This window comes from Portunus trituberculatus, chromosome 41, assembly GCF_017591435.1.
Source record: "Portunus trituberculatus isolate SZX2019 chromosome 41, ASM1759143v1, whole genome shotgun sequence".
NCBI classification, from domain to species: domain Eukaryota; kingdom Metazoa; phylum Arthropoda; class Malacostraca; order Decapoda; family Portunidae; genus Portunus; species Portunus trituberculatus.
In genome coordinates this window covers 41944851-41957557 of record NC_059295.1, presented here as the reverse complement: position 1 = coordinate 41957557, position 12707 = coordinate 41944851, and the positions used below count along the sequence as shown (strand labels likewise).

General features: G+C 39.8%; 1 protein-coding gene across 4 annotated transcripts in view; it reads left to right on the top strand.

Moving 5' to 3' along the window:
* Positions 1–1732: 1732 nt before the first annotated feature.
* LOC123516455 (receptor-type tyrosine-protein phosphatase C-like) overlaps positions 1733–12707 on the top strand; it is a 173339-nt gene continuing 162364 nt past the window's right edge. For all 4 annotated transcript variants that reach the window (XM_045275757.1, XM_045275756.1, XM_045275755.1 and 1 more), the window contains exons 1-2: positions 1733–1828; positions 10161–11395. In XM_045275757.1, the coding sequence (XP_045131692.1) occupies positions 10177–11395 (1219 nt within the window). In that variant the 5' untranslated portion in view covers positions 1733–1828; positions 10161–10176. The remainder of the gene's footprint in view (positions 1829–10160; positions 11396–12707) is intronic.

Below are 12707 nucleotides of genomic sequence, written 5' to 3'. Positions count from 1 at the left end.
TGACTGCACCAACAGACCCACGCAACTGCAATAGTGATAAGGGTGATGACAATGGTGACGATGATATCACAATAATAGTAATAACAATAATAATAATAATAATAATAACAACAACAACAACAACAATAATAATGATCATAAAGACTATCTTAATAGTGCAAAAGAAAAAAATGGAGTTTAATTTCAGTTACATCTTTCCTGCATATCACTCTGAACATAGCGAGAGAGAGAGAGAGAGAGAGAGAGAGAGAGAGAGAGAGAGAGAGAATATGTAATATCCAGCTTTAGAGCATCATTGACCGAGAACTTAATCTGAAAGTGGGATATATGAGACTCTCACTTGGGGTCATGCCCGTGTCAATAGCGTCACGACAGCACACCAATCAGATCACAAGTATTTTACTGTTTTCGAACACCATAGAGCATATTCTGAAGCACTTTTACGCCGCTCCTCCATTATTTTCATTTTTCAAAAGGCTGTAGTTAAAATGACAAGGATTTCAAGGATGCTTCTGCGGTTCTAAAGACAGATGAACATTATCATTAGGAATACACCCTCGAGAAGTGGCTTGTCATCTCTGTAGCATTTAAAAATATCACGTGATGAGAGGAAATCACCATCACCAACACTAGGGAGTTAGTGGAAACAACGATTGTTCGTCGGTCATAATAAAGAGATAGGAAAAAAATTATTCTAAAGTACAGTGGTATCGAAGAGACTCGGTAATCAAAATGTATGAATGTCATTAGGTAACTTTAAAAAGAAAACGTATGATAAAATCATGGATGAAGATTATAAGTGGAATTAGGTAGGTATGCTTCATTGCTTCATGCAGAGAGTGTCACGTGTAGGCCTGATTGACTTTCTGGAGCTTCTCTTTATATATATATATATATATATATATATATATATATATATATATATATATATATATATATATATATATATATATATATATATATATATATATATATATATATATATATATATATATATATATATATATATATATATATATATATACATAGATGTATGTTAAGGATTGGTTTGCTAGCCCAGTCAGTGAAGGCTGATGAAGTACAGCACCATATCAAATCACTATTGTCGTCACCAGGCTTTCAAGACGTCACATTCATCACATTCATAAGAAAGAAATATAAAGAAACAGGCTCTCAGAGTGAAAACTGAATGGAATAGGCTCGGTTATCAAGCGGTTTGTATTACATAATTTAGGGATATCTTCATGGATGAGGATGGTAGGGGGATATAATTAAATAGGTACACAGTACATACACCAATTATTTCCGCGATATCATCATTATCACTAGCATACTCCCTGCCAAGGTATGAACACCATGTGCACCTTCACCGGCCCATGCACCCATCAGCCCACCATCACCCTACCACCAGCAACACACAATACACCATCTCAATGCCTATCTTAGCCGCTATCACACCATCACTAAGCACATAATATTATATATTATATTTAGAGGGCACGAACCACTACTGCAACCTTCAGAAGACTCCCCACCACGCTACATAACGAATACTTCCATCACCTCCGTGACAAGAGTTACTAAATCATATGCCGGTCTTCATCAACATATCATATCACCATCACCATCATTAGACCTTCGTTAGAAGCAAAATATTTTTTTGAACGGCAGCATATACACAGCGGAAACCACGCGTCACATCCGTTACATTCTAACTGGGTGCCGTGGTGCCACAGGATGCACCACGAACAGTCAAACTAAGCGTTCAGTGGTGGAAGGTACATTTCATCAGCTCGTTTTTTAATACCGTTTTTCCTCTGACAGCAACGTAAGTACTTTTGAAATCAATCAATTCGTTTCTGCAGCCAATACCAAGATTTCAAGCAAATACTTACTGTTTAAAATAGGGCAACTGAAGATACACATGAAATGGTCGTATAGGATGAGTAACCAGGGGCAGGAGATGCGCCTTCTTACAAAATTATTGATTATGGAAAGATCACTTTAACGTTAACACAAGAATATGATGGTTTCCAGAATACAATAAAACAAACACCATAGTACTAAAAAGCGTCAAGGCAAATTTCAAAGCTACTGGAGTTACCCAAAAATCAAGAACTGGATTCTAAAAATGTCTCATTGTCAGCTCGAGGCTGTGGTTAATTAATAGATACAGATCCTCACCCACACCCACACCCACTGCCACACAACTCTCTCTCTCTCTCTCTCTCTCTCTCTCTCTCTCTCTCTCTCTCTATATATATATATATATATATATATATATATATATATATATATATATATATATATATATATATATATATATATATATATATATATATATATATGACTGATAACTTCTGTCCCCTTTACAAAATAGTCCTAATGAGAGTCTACAGTACTCGAAATAAGGATCAATGTCCATTTTTTCTTCTGACAGTGTAAGCAAGATGTTAAAAGCGATAACATGATGAGAGAAAGATAGGACATTTACTTTTGGCAAAACTGATACAAAATTTGAGTTTCTTTGATTACATTGAGTACCAATTCTAATTGCTGCAAGCTCCATTACAAGACAGTGAAGGAACAATGAAGGTAAAGCAGAGGACGGCAGGTCGAACATAAGGGATGATTACCAGAGAAACAGAAAAAAAAAGTGTACATAGAGTCTGACTCCGAATGTTGGTTGTGCTGTCAGTATTTTCATGTGTAGGGGAATAGACACTGAGCATACTGAAATTTATCACATACCTAAGCCAACTTTCACCTGAAGAAAAGTCAGACGAGCAAGCAGTTTGTGAAGATACTTCAGTGCTTCACGAGGAGACGCTGAGATAATAACGAGTGTGAAACACTTCTAGTGAAAATGGCCATCAGAATTCAGAAGAATACAGATAACCGTCCTGAATGATATATCTTATGTTGTGTTATGATTTAGAATATCTATTTCCATCTTCACTTCACCACTAATACATCAAATTGATGTAGAAGCTAAATTGTTTCGCACAAAACGTGCATCAGGAATGACTGAAAACAAATATGTGGGAACGCTTATCTTGAGGCCTGCGCTTCCATGAACTTGTCTCTGGCTCTGATGTGCTGCTCGCAACGCGATGCAAAAACACTGAGTTTCATACTTGCACAGCGAAGTTTTGACGATGAGAGTTAAAACCGTCTAGCAATCTAAGCCGATGCAAAAGACAACATAATTTGATGGACTGAAAAAAAAATATATATTATCATTATCATCACGATAACAATAATAATTGATATTCAGTTTCATTGAAAAGAGTTAATTTCTTGACTTATTATTTTAACGTTATACCTACATTGTTGGTAGTACATGTGACTGACGTTTGGAGCATTGCTCGGATTTACACACACACACACCTCCTCCCTGAACCTCACACAACGACAACAGCTGGAGAGGGTTCAGAGGAGGGCGTTCAGGGTCATCCTTGGGCCTGCCTACAGGTCCTACGAGGACTTGCCTGAGTCTGCCGAGGCTGGCCACAAGACACCAGGAAGCCTTGGAAAAATTTGGGGAAGGACTGCTGCGTCATCCACGTCTCCGCCACCTGCTACCCCCCGACGTGCCTCCCCCTGCTCGCGCCACCCGACACCATAATCGCGTGGCGCCTTTGAGAGCACCGCGCACGGATAGGTACCGACTTAGCGCGGTGCCCACTATTGTGCGAGCCTTAAATAAATAAGTGAATTCTAGGTTAAGTTTATCCATAGTTAGGTTAAGCATTTTTAGTTCATTGTGGTAATGTCCCCCCTGTACATTTTCAGTGTAATTTTTTACATTGCCTAACTAATAAACCGTTTATTATTATTATTATTATTATTATTACACAGAGACTGATTATACAAGTGTCCCTTTTCTTCATATTGTTCAAAGTGTGTGTGTGTGTGTGTGTGTGTGTGTGTGTGTGTGTGTGTGTGTGTGTGTGTGTGTGATTCACCTCGGTCGTCTGTTGGTCACCCAGCCAGTCTTCCCCATTACGGAGCGAGCTCAGAGCTCATAGACCGATCTTCGGGTAGGACTGAGACCACATAACGCACTCCATACACCAGGAAAGCGAGGCCACAACCACTCGAGCTACATCCCGTACCTATTTACTGCTAGGTGAACAGGGGCTACACATTAAAAGGCTTGCCCATTTGCCTCGCCGTTTACTGGGGTTTGAACCCGGCCCTCTCGATTGTGAGTTGAATGTGTGTCTGCGCGAAATTTACCATGGACTCGTGACCGCCAACTTTAAGTTTACGGAGAGCTCAGAGCTTATGATCGATCTCTCATCACCTTCGTATTTGTCTTACATATGTAATATATATATATATATATATATATATATATATATATATATATATATATATATATATATATATATATATGTATTTTCAACGCTACTCACTGATTTAAAGATGTTTTTATTGCAAATATATCAAAGTACATATGTTGACGTAAGCCATGATTGTTATTTGAAATAAAATGTCAAACTTGTTTGACCAGGATGCGATGTTCAGATCATGTTAAATGGCGTGCGGACACACACACATACACACATGAAGAGAATGTCCTTATTATCTTAATACACACCGCGCAGTGTAGTGGTCACTGGTCAGCACGATTGACTCAGAACAGAGAAGGCCAGGTTTGAATCCTGGGAGCGATGAAATTAAATTGGACGGGCTGTGTAGCTCCTATCCATTCAGCAGCAAGTAAATAAATAGTACAGGATGCAAGCTGAGAGATTGTGACGTCGCTATGTGGCAGACAAATGGTCTCATCTTAGTCTTCCCTAGAGGTTTGTCTCTGACCTCTTTGTGTAAGGGGACGGCTGGATTAATCAGTAGACGACCGTAGATGAAAAGTAAATGAGACAAACGATAATTACTCCCTGTGAGGTCTAATAGCACTGGTTCAGGGGTGTGAAGTGAACTTGCCATTAAAGCCAGTTGTGACCTCACTGAACGTTTGTTTCCCTTTGCGTCTCACAACACAAGGGGCAGTCACCGCCTGCCCTGTAAATACAACTAAGCCTCTTCCTTTAAACAAAACTATATGCATCTAACTACACATACATTCTTCACGCAAAATCTATAATCGAAAAGAAAAGAAAAAAAAAAAAAAAACAGCATCCCAACGTGCTTTGTTTATCAATTTTTTGCTGCCCTTGGCAGGTCTTCCCTCTAACATAAACACACACACACACACACAGACCGACAGTGTGGTATCTCTTATCTATACTTTTAGTTTGGGTGACGATGGTGGGTCCTGGGGTAGTAAGTATGCACAGCCTAATCAATTACATAGCGTCGTCGAACTATATATATATATATATATATATATATATATATATATATATATATATATATATATATATATATATATATATATATATATATATATATATATATATATATATATATAAGGTTCATTGGCATTGGGAAGATGGAAGTAAGAGTGAGTTCAAGTTGGTATAAACTAATGAGGAATGAAATACACGGAAGTATGGCCAGAGTATTATCCTGATGGAACAACAATGCAGTGATTTCCGTTCCAGCTGGTCTCTTCATGATGTTATAGCGTAGTTGAATGAGGAAGCCAGCTTAATATTGTTCAGCGATGCGGCTGTTCCTCACCTGAATGCACAAGGTTGTGCTGCTGCCAGCTGTGCCTGTGCATCCTAAAAAATGGATGCCATGAGCTCACCTCCGATGTTGTAGCCTTGGCCGGAGAGAAGGGTCGCCACAGGTTTGACTATAGTTTGGTCTCAGGCCGATAATGATGAATCCAGATAATTCATTCATGACAAAGTAATCAAACAAAGGAATTTAACGAATCCTTGAATGTTTCAAAATTGTTGGTGGACAAGGTTGTTTTGTTGTTTAATAAAAAAGAGAAGTCTACTATAACAGTATACTGACCAATAGCAAAAGCAAATGTAAACATCTGTATAAAAAAAAGAAAAGAAAATGAAGCAAGCCTGCTCATTGCCCAACAGAAAGTGGAGAGATGTACTGGTCAAAACAAAATAAAACTGACAAAACACAAGAGACCTTTTTTGAGGTTTAGAAAGGAGATCACCGTTATTATTTTTTTTTTTTCATAATGTTGAGAGCTCATTCCTGAGGTATGTCCCAAAGATATAGGGTTCCCAAGTGCGGTCATGGTCGAATCCTTCAATGACACTTGTTTTCTCAGATCCAACGTTTGGCTGTAGCATATTACGGAAACTCTTACCCTTTGTTTCCTACCATTCCTTCAAAGATCTTTGATTTAGTTATGTATTTCAAGTGAAGATACTTCATGACAGACCAAAACTCTGGTTTCTCCATTTTTAACAATAACATTTATCAAGGACATTCACTTCGGAAATGAACAAATGCCGGCACGTGACTCCTTGCCAATCCATGTCATATGATTTCTCAGTAGCAACACCTGGTACTCCCATACCACATGAATGCTTCAGTTTTCCTTTGATAGATTCAACGCCCACCAAAAAAAATAAGCCTCTATTTTTTATTTATGTAAGAGGGAGAAATGCCAAGACAAAAAAAAAAAAAAAAAAAAAAAAAGAAGCCCACTAGAATTGTAGTTTCCAAAAAATATCGAAAGAATTAGTCAAAAACCTGGGACAATTGTCTTGACACCTCTCTCTTAAAAGAAGCTAAGTCATATGGGAGATGAAAATACAGAAGCAGGTAGAGAGTTCCAGAGTTTACCAGTGAAAGGCATGAATGATTGAGAATACTGGTTAACTCTTGTAGTAGAGGGTTGGACAGAATATGAATGAGAGGAAGAAGAAAGCCTTGTGCAGCAGAGCCGCAGGTTTGGCTTTGAGAAAGAGACTGAAGACAGTCAGTCAGAGGGGAGTTGAGACGAAAACTTTTGATTCCATCCTATCTAATAAAACTGTATGAGTGGAACACCCCCCCCCCCGAACATGCGAAGAGTACTTTATACAAAGACTGATAAGGGCCCTTGTACAGAGTTAGCAGTTGGAGGGGCGAGAAAATCTGGCGGAGACGCCGCAGAACTTCATAAAAGTTGTCTTAGCAAGAGATGAGATGTGAAGTTTCCAGCTAAGATTATGAGTAAAGGACATTATATATATATATATATATATATATATATATATATATATATATATATATATATATATATATATATATATATATATATATATATAGCTAGTTCAGTGTAGATCCGCCAAAGCGTAGAATGTAGAGGTTGAAGAAAAGTCGCAGTAAAATCATTTTCTATTCAAACTGGATTAAATTCTAGTGACGTTTCGGGACAACGTAATCCCATCTTCAGACCAACACTGAAACAACGTGCAGAGAGCGAGGGAAGGGGAACGCGTACACCCAGGACCTCTGTCCTAGTATCTTTTGGAGGGTGTACGCGCCCCCTTTCTCACTCCCTGCATGTTGTTTCAGTGTTTGTCTGAAGATAAGATTACATTTTCCCGAAACGTCACAAGAATTTAAAGTGGGATGACATTTGCCAATTTGCGACTGAAATTGTAAATTGGTAGAGTTTCCGACTTGATATCGGTGCCTATCGACTGGAGAAACCAATTGCAAAACATGACCAGTTGATTTGCGAAATTGCGACTTTATTTACATTGTGACGTCACGGAGTAAGCTTTGAAAATGTGGTCTCCAGGTATAGAGATGTTAGAGTTGGTGGGGGAAAGAGAAAACATCTGGGACACCAGTAAAAGAAAAGCTTGCGCAAATCGTCGTTCGACGAAATAGCTGCCACTCTACAAGAGCTGTTTCCCTCAATGCAGGGTGTTGTTGGAGGTGAGGACTGAAGACTTGTCAGGATTTAATTTGATAGCAATTATGCATAGTCTTCTTAAGATTAGTGTGTGGTAGATACTCCTTTCTTTCCTTCTACTTATATATATATATATATATATATATATATATATATATATATATATATATATATATATATATATATATATATATATACACACACACACACACACATACATACCCGTGTTATCGGGATATAACGTAATAAATAATGTTATGAAGTGCTACTTTGTGTACTGTTGGAGTGGTTTGGTTGCTCGGTCTAAGATTGTGCATGTGTGGTGTAGCCTAGTTCTTACGTGGAGGACTTATTGTGTCCCCCTTTGTGATTATCCACCCCGTGCCACGTGTGACGCCAATAAACACTGTTATTCGTAAAAGCATCTCCAGTGTGTCTGTTTTCTCTTCTCTTCCGCATTACTCCAGCTGTGGTTACAAGAGCAGGCCTCCTAGGGCTCGGTACAACACGCTCTTGCCGTTCCTGCGGGTTGCTCCCCGAATTAAGGCGGGTTCACACGTGCCAATTTACGACTGAAATTTTACGTAAGTAGAGTTTCCGAGTCATCCCTTCTAGTCGGAAAGTGTCACACATATAGTCTGGAAAATATCGACTAACTGGCGCCTCGGCGGGAAGTGAATATAAACAAACAGCTACCCGCCAAGATGTCTTCCTCCAATGGCGGTGCTGAAGCTGTTGTTGCTCTTCTTTAGGCGTACCGGAAAAGTCAACAGAAAAGAAAATGCCTGTGGATACGTCCCTGGCTAAGTAGAAGAGAAAGGAATGTCTACCACACTCTAAATTAACCTACATTTCTCATAACAAAATTGTTAATCTGAGAAGACTATGCACTATTGCGATCAAATTAAATCCAGACAAATCTTCAGTCAGTCTTCAGTCCTCACCTCCACCAACACCCTACATGGAGGGAAACAGTTTTTGGATAGTGTATGTCCGTTTCTAGCTATAGGCGGACTAGGCGATTGCTTAGAGCTCCCAGGGGGTCCCCAGAGATAAATGATATACATACCTACCTATTTATCTAGGGTCCCCCAAACAGCATCTTGCCTAGAGCCCCCACAAAGGTAGAAACGGCCCAGGGAGAGTGGCAACTATTTTGTAGAACAACGGCTTGCGCAAGCTTTCCTTCTTACTGTACAATTTCTTTCTGGGGTCCCAGGTATGTTCTTTTTCCCTCGTCAGCTCTAACATCTTCGCTATAAATGGCGACCACATTTTCAAACTTACTCCGTGACGTCACGACGTAAAATAATGTCGCAAATCGACTAACACGACCACCATGTTGATCTTGTTTTGCGACTGCTATCTCCACTGCCTAGTCACCGATTTTGAGTCGGAAACTCTACGTACGTAAAATTTCATTCGCAAATTGGCACGTGTGATCCGCCTTTACCTGCCACAGGCGTAAGGCTACGCCGAAGTGACGGAGCTGTGAGAGGCAGAAGGGGGGGGGAGGGTGGCGTAACAATAAATAAATAAATTCCTAAAAGTGTCCGACTTATCTAATAATATCCAGCTTATTTCTGTCCAACTTAGCCGGGGTTTACTGTATATATATATATATATATATATATATATATATATATATATATATATATATATATATATATATATATATATATATATATATATATATATACACACACACACACACACGGCCCGGTAGTTCAGTGGTTAGAGCGCTGGCTTCACAAGCCAGATGACCGGGGTTCGATTCCCAGGCCGGGTGGAGATATTTGGGTGTGTCTCCTTTCACGTGTAGCCCCTGTTCACCTTGCAGTGAGTAGGTACGGGATGTAAATCGAGGAGTTGTGACCTTGTTGTCCCGGTGTGTGGTGTGTGCCTGGTCTCAGGCCTATCCGAAGAGCGGAAATAATGAGCTCTGATCTCGTTCCGTAGGGTAACGTCTGGCTGTCTCGTCAGAGACTGCAGCAGATCAAACAGTGAAACACACACAGAGATAGAGAGAGAGAGAGAGAGAGAGAGAGAGAATAGTATTACTTAACATATCACTTCCTTTCATTCGGTAATGCACTATTTGCTGTAAAGTAATCAATTTAATAAAAAAAAAGAATAAATAAATAAATAAATATATATATATATATATATATATATATATATATATATATATATATATATATATATATATATATATATACTCATATATATGACTGATCTGTTCTATCCTATGCTCAAAATATTAGATCTTAGTGTAATTAGTATATATTTAATACATAGCCTTTATTCCAGGTCTGGTCTAATAATCACCTAAGTTGATACATTTTTTTCTTTCTTATTGCAGCAAAGGGTGAGAAGGGATGACCAGGCCGCACCCTCCATTATGGGTACTCGTGCTGGCCATCTGTGGAGGACTGGAGGGTGCCACGGATGTCACTACTACTACTGCAGATCCTTCTCCTTTGACCACTACAGACTTCCGCCAAACATTCACTGCTGACTCCTATACATCCACTCCTGACTCCTCCACTCAATCCACTGCTGACTCCTTCACTCAGTCCACTGCTGACTCCTTCACTCAACCCACTGCTGACTCCTATACATCCATTCCTGACTCCTCCACTCAATCCACTGCTGACTCCTTCACTCAGTCCACTGCTGACTCCTTCACTCAATCCATTGCTGACTCCTATACATCCATTCCTGACTCCTCCACTCAATCCACTGCTGACTCCTTCACTCAGTCCACTGCTAACTCCTATACATCCATTCCTGACTCCTCCACTCAATCCACTGCTGACTCCTTCACTCAGTCCACTGCTGACTCCTATACATCCATTCCTGACTCCTCCACTCAATCCACTGCTGACTCCTTCACTCAATCCACTGCTGACTCCTTCACTCAATCCACTGCTGACTCCTATACATCCATTCCTGACTCCTTCACTCAATCCACTGATGACTCCTTCACTCAATCCACTGCTGACTCCTATACATCCATTCCTGACTCCTTCACTCAATCCACTGCTGACTCCTTCACTCAATCCACTGCTGACTCCTACACATCCATTCCTGACTCCTCCACTCAATCCACTGCTGACTCCTTCACTCAATCCACTGCTGACTCCTATACATCCATTCCTGACTCCTTCACTCAATCCACTGCTGACTCCTTCACTCAATCCACTGCTGACTCCTTCACTCAATCCACTGCTGACTCCTATACATCCATTCCTGACTCCTTCACTCAATCCACTGATGACTCCTTCACTCAATCCACTGCTGACTCCTATACATCCATTCCTGACTCCTTCACTCAATCCACTGCTGACTCCTTCACTCAATCCACTGCTGACTCCTTCACTCAATCTACTTTTGACTCCTTCATTCAATCCACTGCTGACAACTATACAATCCTTCCTAACTCCTTCACTCAATCCACTGCTGACTCCTTCCCTCCAACAAGTACTCGTAAAGCCTATATCCTAGATCCCTCTTCTGGCTCTTTCTCATCTTTTTCCAATGGCACACTTATTACGACAGAAAGAAACAAGAGAGATGGTCAGAGCATTCCCAAAGGTGTGTGTGTGTGTGTGTGTGTGTGTGTGTGTGTGTGTGTGTGTGTGTGTGTGTGTGTGTGTGTATTTACCTAATTGTATTTACCTAATTGTAACATACGGGAAAAGAGCTATGCTCGTTTTGTCCCGTCTCCATATCTATTAATGTCCAGCTTTTTCTTAAAATCATGAATATTCCTTGCGTTGACCACTTCCACGTCTAAACTATTCCATGCTTCCACCCTTCTATGAGGGAAGCTATATTTTTCACATCTCTCCTATAAGTGGCCATTTTAGTTTTTCCCATGCCCTCTCGACATTCTTCCATTCCACATACACAGATCTTCCCTATCCATTTTTCCATGCCAATCATCACTCTGTATATTGCTATCAGGTCTCCCCTTTCTCTTCTGTTTTCCAGGGTTGGAAGTTGCATTCTTTTCAGTCTGTCTTCATAAGTCAAATCTCTTAAGTCAGGCACCATTTTCGTTGCAGCCCTCTGTACTTTCTCTAGTTTCCTTATGTGTTTCTTTAAGTTCGAGCCCACTGTATTGTTGCATATTCAAGCCTCGGTCTTATCATTGCAGTAATTATTTTCTTCATCATTTCTTCATCTAGATATACGAACGCCACTCTTATGTTCCTCAATAAGTTCAATACTTCTCCAATTATTTTGTTTATATGTCTCTCTGGCGATAGGTCATTGGTAATTGTCACCCCAAGGTCTTTTTCTTCATGACTGGTTTTATGTCTTCATTTCCTATCTTGTACATACTCCTGATTCTTCTTTCACTCTTGCCAAACTCTATTTTCTTGCATTTTGTCGTGTTGAACTCCATTTGCCATGTACAGCTCCATTTCCATATTCTGTCCAAGTCTTCCTGGAGTAGTTCGCAATCTTTGTCACATCTCACTTTTCTTAACAATTTTGCATCGTCTGCAAATAGGCTCACATAACTGGACACCCCATCCACCATGTCATTTATGTAGACTGCGAACATTACTGGTGCCAACACTGATCCCTGTGGAACTCCACTCTCCACCAATCCCCATTCTGATGGTCTGTCCTTAATTATTGTTCTCATTTCTCTTCCTACCAAAAGTCTTCCATCCATTTTAGTAAACTGCCATGCACTCCTCCTACCATTTCAAGTTTCCAGATCAGTCTCTGGTGTGGTACCTTATCAAAGGCCTTTTTTAAATCCAGATATATTCCATCAGCCCAACCATCTCTTTCCTGTATTACATCTATCACCCTCGAATAGTAACATATCAGGTTTGTCGTGCATGAACGCCCTTTTCTAAAACCAAATTGACACTCACAAAGTATGTCA